This window comes from Grammomys surdaster, unplaced genomic scaffold (assembly GCF_004785775.1).
Source record: "Grammomys surdaster isolate TR1022 unplaced genomic scaffold, NIH_TR_1.0 125950, whole genome shotgun sequence".
NCBI classification, from domain to species: Eukaryota; Metazoa; Chordata; class Mammalia; order Rodentia; family Muridae; genus Grammomys; species Grammomys surdaster.
This window is the reverse complement of record NW_021620771.1, coordinates 3,325,343-3,337,488: the sequence shown is the minus strand read 5'-3', so window position 1 is coordinate 3,337,488 and position 12,146 is coordinate 3,325,343. Positions and strand designations below refer to the sequence as shown.

The window sequence follows — 12,146 nt, the reverse complement described above, 5'->3', positions numbered from 1 at the left end:
TTAGAATTGGGGGGGGGCACTCTAAAGAACTGTTTTTACTTTTTTAAAAAAAGCATTACTCCTTAAAAAGTATCTATGTATTGTTTATAAAACCGACCCATAGTAAATTCAATCTAATGGCTTAGTTTTCTATTCAGAACTAAAGGTGAAATGTGAACATGGGGGATGTTGCATAAAGCTGGATCATCTTCCTGTTTTGTTCATTACACAGTCCTGTGGTGTTGATCTAAAGACGAAAATTAATAGAGTTGTATATACTGTTCATAATTGAGGAAACCATTGTGTCACAGGAAAAGCCCTGAAAACAAGTAGCTCAATGATAAGAATCCTTTTATTAAAAGAAGAATGTGAGAAATATTTCAAACTGGCTTGAACTCAAATTCCCATTTGTTATGCATGCCTGGCATCCTCACATTTAACCCAAGCCTTTCCCACCCAGTCAAGGCAAATGAAACTCTTTTGTTCACTGAAGGAAATGCTTATTTTCCGGTAACTTTTTAGCCTGAAACACCGCAAACAACATCTATTCTGCATGGAAACAGGCCCCCATACCCAAGTATTGGACGCTCTAGTATGATCCAATCATGACTTATATAGCCACACAAAACCCCTTGTATTCTGCCCAAATAGCTATGAGTGAAACAAACAGCTAGGAAACAACAGGATTCTCTATTATCTCAAATTCACCGTCTAAAAATAGCACATGCCCTGGCTGAGCTCTGCTGTTGAGAAGTGCTAAGTTCCAGCAGCTCCGTCAGTTTCCTGTGTCTGTACAACCAGCCCCCACTTAAAGCTGTATAACTACAAGAATAAGGAAGAGATTTATAAAGAGACAGATACACACACATATACAACATACGGTTTCCGAGGAGAGTGACGGTTCCATGCTTGTGAGGAAGGAGGAAGAATATGCCGAGTAACCCCTGGGTTTCTCCCAGGTTTGAACATGCTGTACTGTGGCATGAGGTCAGCAGACTGCTCTAGCCCTGTGAGGCTGAATTCTACCCTGACAAAGCAGTATCACTGCAATATGAAGCAAGAGTACCCAGGGCATGTTGGCAGCTATACAGAATGGCTGTTCTAGAAAGTAATGGCAACTCCAAAACAAGAGCTCTATGCTGTCACATGAGTTTATCTCCAGTCCAGTTAAGCAATGACATAAAAAACACCTTCAACATTGATCATAAATAGCTCACACTAGTAAAAGATAGGAAATAAATGTTCTCTTTAAATAGGAAGCAGGGAATCTGAAGAACCCATTGATTCATTCAACTGATATCACAAACATACTTAGTCTGATTTGACAGGAGGTTGGAAGCCTCCTGCTTCTGGACCCTGTGACCGACCTGAGGAGCTTTAAACCCTCTCTGTCATTTTAATACAGAACAGGTGGAACATTCTGAAAATATATCTTTGGTAATGTATACACGCATCACACACACACCACACACACACACACACACACACACACACACAAACAAACAATAGGACTGAAGGTATGCCTAATAATTTCATTTTTCACATCTGCCCAATTTCACATATACCATTTCCTCTTATTTCATCAAAAATGTATGTGAGTGTGGGGTGAGGATATATATGGCTTAGCTGGGAGAGTGCTCACCTAGAATTCATATGACTCTGGGATCAGTCCCAGCATAGTATAAATAGGCATGATGGTGTAACCTTCTAATCCCAAGGCTGGAGAGGAGGCAAGAGGATCATAAATTCAAGGTCATTCCTTGGCTACATATGGAATTTTAGATCAGCCTGGTGTACATGAGACTGTCTCAAACAAAAAAGTTATCTACTGTATCTTTAGTGAGTCTATCACTCTACTGAGGTGACTATGTATATAGGGTTACTGCTAGTTTCTTTCACAATCCTATTTCATGGGAAGTGTGGTAACAGCCTATTTCTTTTTGGACATTAGGAATTTATGCATACATGTGTGTGGAGGTCAGAGGTCAATGACATTGGTTACCTTCCTCAAATGTTCTCCACTTTTGAGTGTCTTTCACCAAACTGGGAGCTCACAGATTTAGTTAGACTGGATGTCCAGCAAACAAACAGCAGGAATTCTCTTGTCTCTTCTTCCCTAGCACTGCACTTGTAAATGTGTCACTGCACCTGGTTTTTTATATGGGTTCTGGGGATCCTTGAGCTTGTTCTCTGGAAGAGTTTACAAACTAAGCCACGTCCTTAGCCCTGCATCCACTTTTCTTTTCTTTCTTTCTTTTTTTTTTTTTAAATACAGGGTTTCCTCATGAAGCCTTGGTTATCCTGGAACTCACTATATAAACCAGGCTGGCCTTGAACTCACAGCAATTCATCTCCATCTGCTTCTCAAATGTTGAGATTGAAGGGGTTCACTACCATGTCTGGTTTTCTATCTAATTTTGACTTACTATGATTTTTAAGGTCAACTTATCCCTAAATTTGTTTTAGTTAGAGAATAGATTTTAAATCACTTTTTAAACTTTTAGTTTTGTGACGATGACAGGCAGGGCCCACCTGGATGAATGTTTTACAGACATTCAGAGTAGTACTTATTCTGTTGTTTCACACATTCTGGAATCTAGTTCAGAGCAGATGCTCAGATCTTCTGGATCTTTCCTTACTTCCTGCCTACTGGATTTTATAAATCACGGAGACCAGTCATCTGTGTTATCAATCTGTGGAACGAGTGACCTTTTCAGGGCTGCTGACTTCCTTTCACAGTTCTGCACCTCTGGTGTTAAGACATTTGATGTTAATGTCAGTGTTATCTTGGTCTTTTTCTTACTCCTTGTGAACTGGTGATTTTATTACTATTTCATATGTCTGTCCACTTTGTACTGTATTCTAGATACTGAGATTATTGTTGTAAAAATGTAGGCAACGGTAAGTGCATGTAAAGAATAACGCTGTTATCTCAGTGGAGACAACCTAGCTGTCCTCAGTTTAGATTCTCCAGCCAGCCTTTTGTAGACTGTGTTCCAACCTGAACTAAGTGTCAAAGGCTTTGCGATGCTAAGCAGATCTGCTCTACTAGTGCACCAAGCTCTGTCATTTTGCTTCTCAAAGCCTGTTTGGGGCCAAATTATGCATGAACAGCATATGAACACAGGCAAGATGAATGGTTAGTGAAAAAAATTAAGGAGTTTACTTTCCAATTCTCCTGCAAATCTAATCTCCTCAGTACTTTCTGGGAAGTGGGGTCCTCTTATCTAGTCAGAAGATTGAAAATCCTCTTCTCCCAGCCACATAATTTCTAGAGAGTGACTGTGTTTGGAGGCAAGCAGCTTAGTGGAGGAAGCAAACAGGGTTCATTTCAACCTCTTAGGACCCCTCTCCACCCATCAGAGAAAATGGTTTCCACCCTCAGGTTCCTGCTCTACTTCAGTCTATTGTTACAACAGAACTATGTGAGATTTTTAGCATGTGAGAAAAGAAACAGAAAAAAGAACAAGGCTGTTCTGTGCTTCTTCTGAGTATTATACTGCTTTTTCCTTTCCTTCAGTTTGAACCTGAGTTCAAGCTTCTCTTGGTATTCTTGTCTACTCACAGTGAGGCCCACTTACGGGTTGTGAAAAAAATCTTGAAGATATGGGGAAATGATAATAAGTTCAGTCCTGATTCTGTAAGAGATGACCCTCCCCCATCAAAGGTAGCTTGTCCACTAAGGACCAACAGTCCCTCTATCACCTTGTAGAACTTATATTCAAATCTGTCTCTCTCTGTCTCTCTGTCAATCTCTCTCTCAGACAGAGTCTTACTAAGAAGTCCTGACTGTCCCCCAGGTCATAGAGATCTGCATGCCTCTGTTTCCCAAGTGCTGGGATTAAAGGCATGAGATACTAAGCCTAGTCCTTATGCAAATATTTTCATCTCTCTCACCAGGTAAAACTTTTGTCTCTCCCCACCTGCCCTCTTCCAGGAACTGAATAGTATGGAGTAGCTCACCTCCCTTCCTCCTTTCCTTCATTTCCTTCTAATTCTTTTAAAAACTAGCCAATTTCAACACTGTAAGGCCAGACAACAGGGAAAAGACACCGTCTCCACCTGCATTAGAATGAGACCAAGTACACTTCTTGCCTCATGTGCTTGTTAAACCTAGACTGGAGCATCACTTCTGTGAAAAGAAATGACCTTTACAGCACACCTTTCAATGTTTTCAAGTAATTGTTTTATGGTAAGTGTTAGAGATTCTGTCTTTAAAAAAAAAAAAAAGGATCAAAGATGTGACTCAATGATGCTTATCTAGCAAACCTAAGATCCTGAGTTCTATCCTCAGCAGTGCAAAAACAAACAAAATTATTGAGCATGACCTTTAATTCCAGCACTTAGGAAGTGGAGGTAAAGGCAGACAGATTTCTGAATGTGACCAAACACCAGTTTGGTCTACATAGTAAGTGGTAGGCCAGTCAGGGCTACATAGTAAGGTCCTGTCTAAAAAAATAAATAAAACAGCCATAGCAACAACAAAAACAAAAACAAAAACAACTAACTAAACAAAAGACATATACAAAGCAATGAGGTATAGAGCACTCGGTAAGCAGTGTGCTATGGTTCCTGTGCTCACAGCATGCCCTGTTCTGTAGATCTAGCTTTTTGTTTTTAAATATACATCAGGCAGTCCCTTCAGGAGGGATCCAAAAGGCACTGTTGCCATAGGAGGTAGCAGGACTCCATTAGTGCAGTTCGCCTGTGCTGTGCTTCTAGGACAGGATGCTGAGCTGGGAGGTATACTCTGACCCTGGTAGACTGTGCTGCTTTTTGCTCATTACAGGGGTTAGTTGGGCTGGGGGAAATCACGTCATTGTTGTGGAGGTTAGAGCACAACTAGCAGGATTAATTTCTCCTTCCACCTTGAATTCAGGTTGCTATGACTGATGGTCTTTGCTTACCTGATGAACCATCTGTCCAGCCCACTCTATCCTTAAGTTTTTAACAAAGTAACAAAATGTTTAAAAAAAAATAACAAAAGAAAGAAAAATTTAAAAAGAAAAAAAATTCATAGAAAAAAAAAGCTTACTAACTTGGTATATAAAGAAAATATTTTTAAATACCTGTAAAAAATTTTTTTCCTTTTCTTTCCTTTTTTTTTTTTTAGACAAGGTCTTTTCATAGTACTGGCTATCCTAGAGCTGACTATGTAGACCAGGCTGAGTTTATAGGTTCTCCTGCCTCTGCCTCTGGAGTGCTGGGATTAAAGGTGGTGAGCCACCACTCTCAGAATAAAAAAGTCTACAAAGTAAAATGACTCATAATAAGCTAAGGTTAGATTATTACTGAAGGAAAAAATTTCATGTATCCTAAGAACAGGACATTACAGAAATTTATAGTCCTTTAGTTAATGCATTTCATTCCCTGACTCACCTAGAACAACTTTTAATCAATCCTACCAGCTTCTTCATGTGAAGTATCTAATACAAGTATGATATTACAAACACCAGAAAAAACAACAAAAACCCCATTTACCTGACATTTAATCATAACTTCTGTGCTTACACCATTGTGCTACAATTGCATTCAGCTCAGTCACCTGCTGGTGGGAAAGACAGCAAAGGGGTAACAAGCCATATCTTATGTCCCAGTCTAAGCACTAGGCTGAACCACTTAGGCTTGTGACATTTAGGCTCACAAGCTCACATTTCCTGAAATGTCAGCTATCAGCTGGGGGGTGTGGGTTGGGGGGACACAGAGCTTCTGTCCTGGAGGCTGTGAAGTAGAGAGAAAGCAAGCCTGTAGTTGAGCTCCTTCCTCCTTGCGCCTTTTATTCCATCCAGGCCTCAAGCTGAGCGGTGGTACTGCCACAATAATGGTGTGACACCCTGCCCTCCTCAATCCTTTAGCAACACCTCTAGATACACCTAGAGGTGTACTTTACTAATCTCTTGGGTGCTTCTTAATTTAACTAAGTTGACATTTCAGATGGTCCCCCGTAATATACAGACAAGTGTTATTGATGAGAGAAAAAAAAAAAAAACTTTAGAAAACTACCTCTAAAGAAGTTGAGCAGATCAAGGAGTAGCACATAAAAGTAAACTCTGTATCAAGCAAATACTGCAAAAAGCTTGGCCACTGTTAATGTGTTATTTTGTTATGCTATTCTCTTCATTTTTATGCTTAAAATATTTATACCACAAGAAACAGAAAGGAAAACCTACACAGCTTATGTGCCACTTACGCTGCTAGCACCCAATGGAGTGGCTCAGTACCTGTTTGGCCTGTGCAGGGCCCTGGGTTGAATCCCTAGCAGAGCAAAAGCACATTAACAACCCTAATATTCTGACACTGCCTTAGTCAAGAATACACATACATGCTGTTAAACCTGTGGATCTCTGTGCCCACAGCTCAAATGTCGGTGATCAGTCCTCAGCCTCCATCTTGACAAGTGACTTCTTAACCACCTTCAGAAACAGAACCAGTACCCTTATAAAAGACTTCTTGTAACTCTCTTGTGTCTTCTACCAGATGAGGATACAACAAGAAAGCACCATCCAAAAGGGAACAGGCCATCCACAAAAATTAATCTGCTTGTACCTTGATCTTGGGACTCCAAAACTGTGGGAAATCAAATCCCTGGGTATAAATTACCCAATCCAAAATATTTACAAATATATGTGAGAGCTGATGATGTAGTCCAGTGATTGTTTGCCTAGCATGGTTTGTGTGTGTGTGTGTTTGCTTAATTCACATTCTACTTTATTTCCAAAAAATGATTTTAAGATAAGTTACAAAGTTTACGTGTGATGTTTCCATAGGCTAGTAGTTACAACATCTGGTAGGTGGAACGATCATTGCACATATGAGGTTAGCCTGGGCTACAAAGACTCTTTTTCAAATAAAACAAAAACAAGTTTATGTGTATTTAAAAGCTCAGTAAGAAATATGATTCAAGCTGGGCAGTGGTGGTACACGCCTTTCATCCCAGCACTTGGGAGGCAGAGGCAGGCAGACTTCTGAGTTCAAGGCCAGCCTGATCTACAGAGTGAGTTCCAGGACAGCCAGGGCTACACAGAGAAACCCTGTCTCGAAAAAACAAACAACAACAACAAAAGAAATATGATTCAAGACCAAAATATAAAGGAGAATAAGAAGAAAGACAGGGGTTGGGGATTTAGCTCAGTGGTAGAGGTCCTAGGTTCGGTCCTAAGCTTTCCGAGGGGAGAGGGGGCAGGGAGGGGAGAAGAAAGATAATTGAACTACACAGACTGATATAAACTAAAGTTAATACAATTGAGCACTTTGGACTTTTTTTCTGGCAACACCAGTTTTCACTATTAATTTTTTGTTAGCTGTTAAAAAAAGTATTAGAGAATTCATCAAGAACTTAAATGAAGCAAGAAATATGTATGTAGATGAATGTGTAAGAAAAATTTTAACAATGATTTTATGAAAGGTAGGAAGGCATCCTTCATAGATGATTCTTATCTATGTCTATAAGGTGAAGCAAAGGCTTGCTGCACAATCAGGGTTCAGTGGCTAGATTCTTATATTCAATACAGGAACCAGCCAAAACCTGCAGCTTTTTGGTAATCTTACTTGATACTGGGAAACAGTCTAAGTGACACACAGTCCATATACCTCTTTGCATAATGATTTCAAATGTCAGAGTTTAATCTGGGCTTTTAACAGAAGACGGTCAACACAAGGTTGAATTCACTGAGGGCAACAGCAAGGAACTATGTAGTAACAGCTAAGGAATCCCCCACCCATTTTAGTTCCTCATCACATAATGGATCCATTGCTGTGTAGATGAGGTATTCAAAGAAAGGATTTAGAAAACTATTCTGCAATTTCAGATCCCTTGATCTTAAACACTACTTAAAACAGGAGGGGGACCTTAGATAAAGAATCATTTACAGATTTCTGAGTTCGAGGCCAGCCTGGTCTACAGAGTGAGTTCCAGGAGAGCCAGGACTATACAGAGAAACCCTGTCTCGAAAAACCAAAAAAGAATCATTTACATGCAAATGTACACACACAAAATGAGCAGTTATTTGCTTTCTTTTAACTAATGCTTTTTTTCAAATCAAATGTCATATATATGTGTGTGTGTGTGTGCATGTATATGTGTATGTATGTATGTACGTATGTATGTTTGTTTTTTTGTTTGTATGTATATTCAGTCCTCCTACTTCTGGGAAGCTGAGCAGAATAAAAGCAAAAGCAAAGTCAGGTCTCTGTGATCTCCAAACTTCCTTACTTGGTCTTCATGTGACTCATATCTCTCATGTTGAAAACATATACCAGTTACCTTTCCTACTCCATTCTTTAATCTCAGATCTACTCTCTTAGACCATTTATAGAGGGTTCCATGGAGAAACTGGAAGGTGATCAGAATTAGTGTTCAAAGTCCTGAGTATCTCTGTGCCAGTGGACATACCAGTATCTCTGAAAGCTAAACTCCATCAGAGAGCAGCAGGTCTATCACCTGATAACTTCAAGTCAGCAGCAATAGATGCAGCACAGTGACAAACCCTGACCTTTGTACTTGGTACAAAAGAGAAACAGCACAGGACAGATGAAGGAGTAAAAGTGGTATGGTCTTTCTTAACTCTTTTTCTGGTGTATCTGTTTAGTTTATATTCCCAGACAATGTTGCTCAGCTCCCAGGAGCTCTCAACTATTGGAAGACGCAGTCTGCAATGATCATTAACATAGTTTATTCCAAGTACCCATGAGTATTAAATAAAAATCAAGAATGTTGGTTTAGTAGTAAAGTATTTGCCTAGAATGAATGAGGCCCTAGGTTAGATTCCTAACACCAAAACAATAAAAGCAGGAATACTGAAAAAAATTTACTTTCAGGCTAAAGTGACTGCTCCAAGAGCAGAGCTTCATTACAAAGTACTAAAAAGATGCTTAGAGAATTCACCACAGGAAGGTTGAGAAAGGCTTAAATGAGTGTGACCATCAGGTCTGTCTTATCTTCTTGGTTAGCTGAGATGTGAGCAAGCAGCTGCCAAATGCTTGTACTGCCATGGAACCAGCCACTCACTGATATGACCCAACATGACAGACTGCAAGTACTCGAGTCAAACAAACAGTGACAATAGTCTACTCCTGCCCCACAGAACATAAGATGAAACACTATTCTTGCAACCAATTTCTGGTGACCCAGAATTAGGCAAACAAAACAAAACAAAACAAAACAAAACACAACAAAACTTTAAAGAAGCTGCAAAACTTTAGAAAACTGAAGATCAAGCAACATCTGAAGAATGACTTAGGGAAAAAGAGAAAAAGAGCTTTTCTGCAGGAGCTGGAAGAGTTAGAATTCTGTAGACATAGAAAGTGATGGGGTTACTAAGAAACAACAAAGACAAATCTGTCTCACCCTAGTCCATGGAATCTCTCTGTGCTTTTGTGTGATATATTGGTCTACAGTTTTAAGCACTTATTCAAGATTCTGTGTATGTGAGATGTTATTGATGCCTACTAAAGTGATTTTACCTCCTCATATCAGGATATAAGGAAATGAGACACACAAATTTTAAAATAACTGACAAACTGAAAGACACAGAATTTTAGTACAGATAGGTATTTACTACACAGACAAAAATATATGTTCAATTTAAACAGGAGTATGAATATGAGACTTCTAGGAAAAGACCTCTTCATACTTCAAAAGCCAAGTCTGTCATTCCCCAAGCTTTACTCCTCAGCTTCCAGTACTTACCTCTTCTGCCCACTGTGACTTCATCACTTCACTGATCCTGTCTTTCCTTTGACTTAAAGAAATGCAGAGTTTCCAGTGTACAACTAGATAAGCTCTATGTGACTGTACTTCCAAGCTCAGCTCTTCTGGGCCTTACAGATTAATCACATAGGGCACCTTTGACCTTGTGAACATAGGGCACTGTTCCACCTTACCTCTGAGATCACCAACCAAGCTCTTATATATCTAATAATCTTTGTTTTGTTTAAGGGTTTCTCTGTATATCCCTGGCTGTCCTGGAATTCACTCTGTAGGCCTCAAACTCAGAAATCCACCTGCCTCTGACTCCCAAGTGCCGGGATTAAAGGTGTGCTCCACCACTGGCCGGCTTTCTAATAATCTTAATCTTTCATCCCATTCCTCCCAGAATCTAGTATCTTTCCAGCTACAGTAATGGTGGCAATAGAGACATCAGGCAGAACTGGACTAGTACTGTATGTATCTCTACTCCACTGATGGTACAACTTTCAGACCTGGTGGTCACAGGTTTTTTTCTAAGGATCCTGCATCCCTTGAAGAACAGAGACACATGTACTATCAGCTACTGTTCTCACACTACACTGAACAGAGTCAGCCATCAGTATTCAAGGGGGGGGGATCAGAGGCTATAGCCATCTTCCTTGAACTTAATCTGCGAATGTTTAAGTCCCTTATATAAAATAGTGTAGAAAGCAAGGAAATATAGATCTAGAGCTTGTCATGCAGGCATGCCATTTCCCAGTGCTTACATAAAAAGTCAGGTATGACAGCATGAATTTGTAACACCAGCATCGGAGAGCTGAAAACAGACGGATCCCTAGTGTTAACTGGCCAACCAGCATAGCCTTCTCAGTAAGATCCCAGATCCCACAAAGAGGCTTTGTCTCAAAAATCAAGGTGGGACAACTGAGATGGCTCAGTTGGTATCTGCCACCAAGCCTGATGGCCTGAGTCCAATCCACAGGGTCCACATGGCATTAGTAGAGATCTGACTCCTGCAAGTTGTCCTTCCTTCCACACATAAGCCACAGTGTGCATAGGCATGCATGTACAAGCTTAAGTGAATGTAATTAAAAAGAAAAAAAAGAATTATAACAAGCACATACCCAAATAAACAAGGTAGAAATTCATGAGAAACAATACTCAAGGCTGACCTCTGGCTTCCACATGTATGTGCATCTATAAACATACATAAACATGTATACATATGGACACAGTGTCAGATTTGCACCGAATCACACATATTCTCCCATTTGATATAACACAATTTTCCTTGTAAGCAACTATTACACTGTATTGTTTAGGAAATAATAACAAAAAATGCCTGTGTATGTTTAGAAAAAAAATTCCCCCTTGGATAGTTTTGGAATGTAATTGATTGAACCAATACATGCAGAACTTAGGATATAGTTTATGAACACAGGGTACTATCCTACTGCAGGTATTATCAATCTTACAACTTAAACCAGCAATAACTGACAAGACACAGGCAATTACAATCCCTTTTATGCACATGGCTTTTCATATCATTATTCTAGAAAACACAGGGTTGAGGCTTATATGGGGTCTTATACATAGCATGGCCTTCTTTGAAGGCTTAATAAAGGTTACACATCTAATATAAGTTAGTATGAGAACCAAGAACTTAAAGTCTATCAACATCCTTACTTTTCTACCATTCAGTTAATTGTCTTGGACTCTTGTCTTAGCTGTGTCATTGTCTTGTCTCCTCCACCCCCACTGCCGAGGCAGAGTCTAACTGTAGCTCAGGCTGGCATAGAACTGTGTAGTGCAGACTGGCCTCAAACTTGCAAGCCTATTTTGGCTTCTTGAGTGCTTGGATGACTGGCATAAGTATCATCCCCACATTATACTAGCTTTATGTCATAAATAGCTATCCCATTTTCTAAGCTTCTCTGCACACTGGTCCTTGTGACTGAGCATTTACAATTTACTTTGAAAAGGGAGGCTGAAACAGCGAAATATAGAGAAACCACAAGATTAGAAGTTGTATAGGGTAAACTGGTGGCTAAGGACCAAGGGGTTTCTTTAGAGGTGATGAAAATACTGTGTAGCTGAGTGATGATGGTTACTACTTCCATCAATATGCTAAGAGCCATGGTTATACACTTCCAATGGGTAAATATTATGGCATGTGAGTTGTATTTCTAAAGGCTGTGGTATTTGTTTTTTGAGTCAAGGTTTCAAAATGTGGGCCCCTTGACTGACCTGGAACTCTCCAGTAGACCATGCTGGCCTCAAATTCAGAGATTCTGGGGATACCTCCCCAGAGCTTGGAGCAAAGGTGTGTGACTGGCTCAAAAATCTGCTTTAAAAAGTAATTTCCCTATGAAATATTTTCTAAGACAATTACTCCTTCTTTTTTAGTTATCATAGCTCTTAGTATCAATGTGAGTTTAATGTAAATTGTACTGGATTAGTAGCATAATGACACTTAAAA

The 12,146-nt window shown here is 39.7% G+C and overlaps 1 protein-coding gene across 3 annotated transcripts in view; it reads right to left on the bottom strand.

Annotated features, from left to right (window-relative positions):
* Tmcc1 (transmembrane and coiled-coil domain family 1) overlaps window positions 1-12,146 on the bottom strand; it is a 147,806-nt gene that overhangs the window by 55,098 nt on the left and 80,562 nt on the right. Inside the window, exon 1 of one of the 3 annotated variants that reach the window (XM_028753503.1) lies at window positions 860-973. The exons of 1 other annotated variant lie outside the window; for it this stretch is intronic. In XM_028753503.1, the coding sequence (XP_028609336.1) occupies window positions 860-886 (27 nt within the window). In that variant the 5' untranslated portion in view covers window positions 887-973. Of the gene's footprint in view, window positions 1-844; window positions 974-12,146 lie in introns of those variants that run through there. One more of the 3 variants, XM_028753502.1, reaches the window with a different exon arrangement.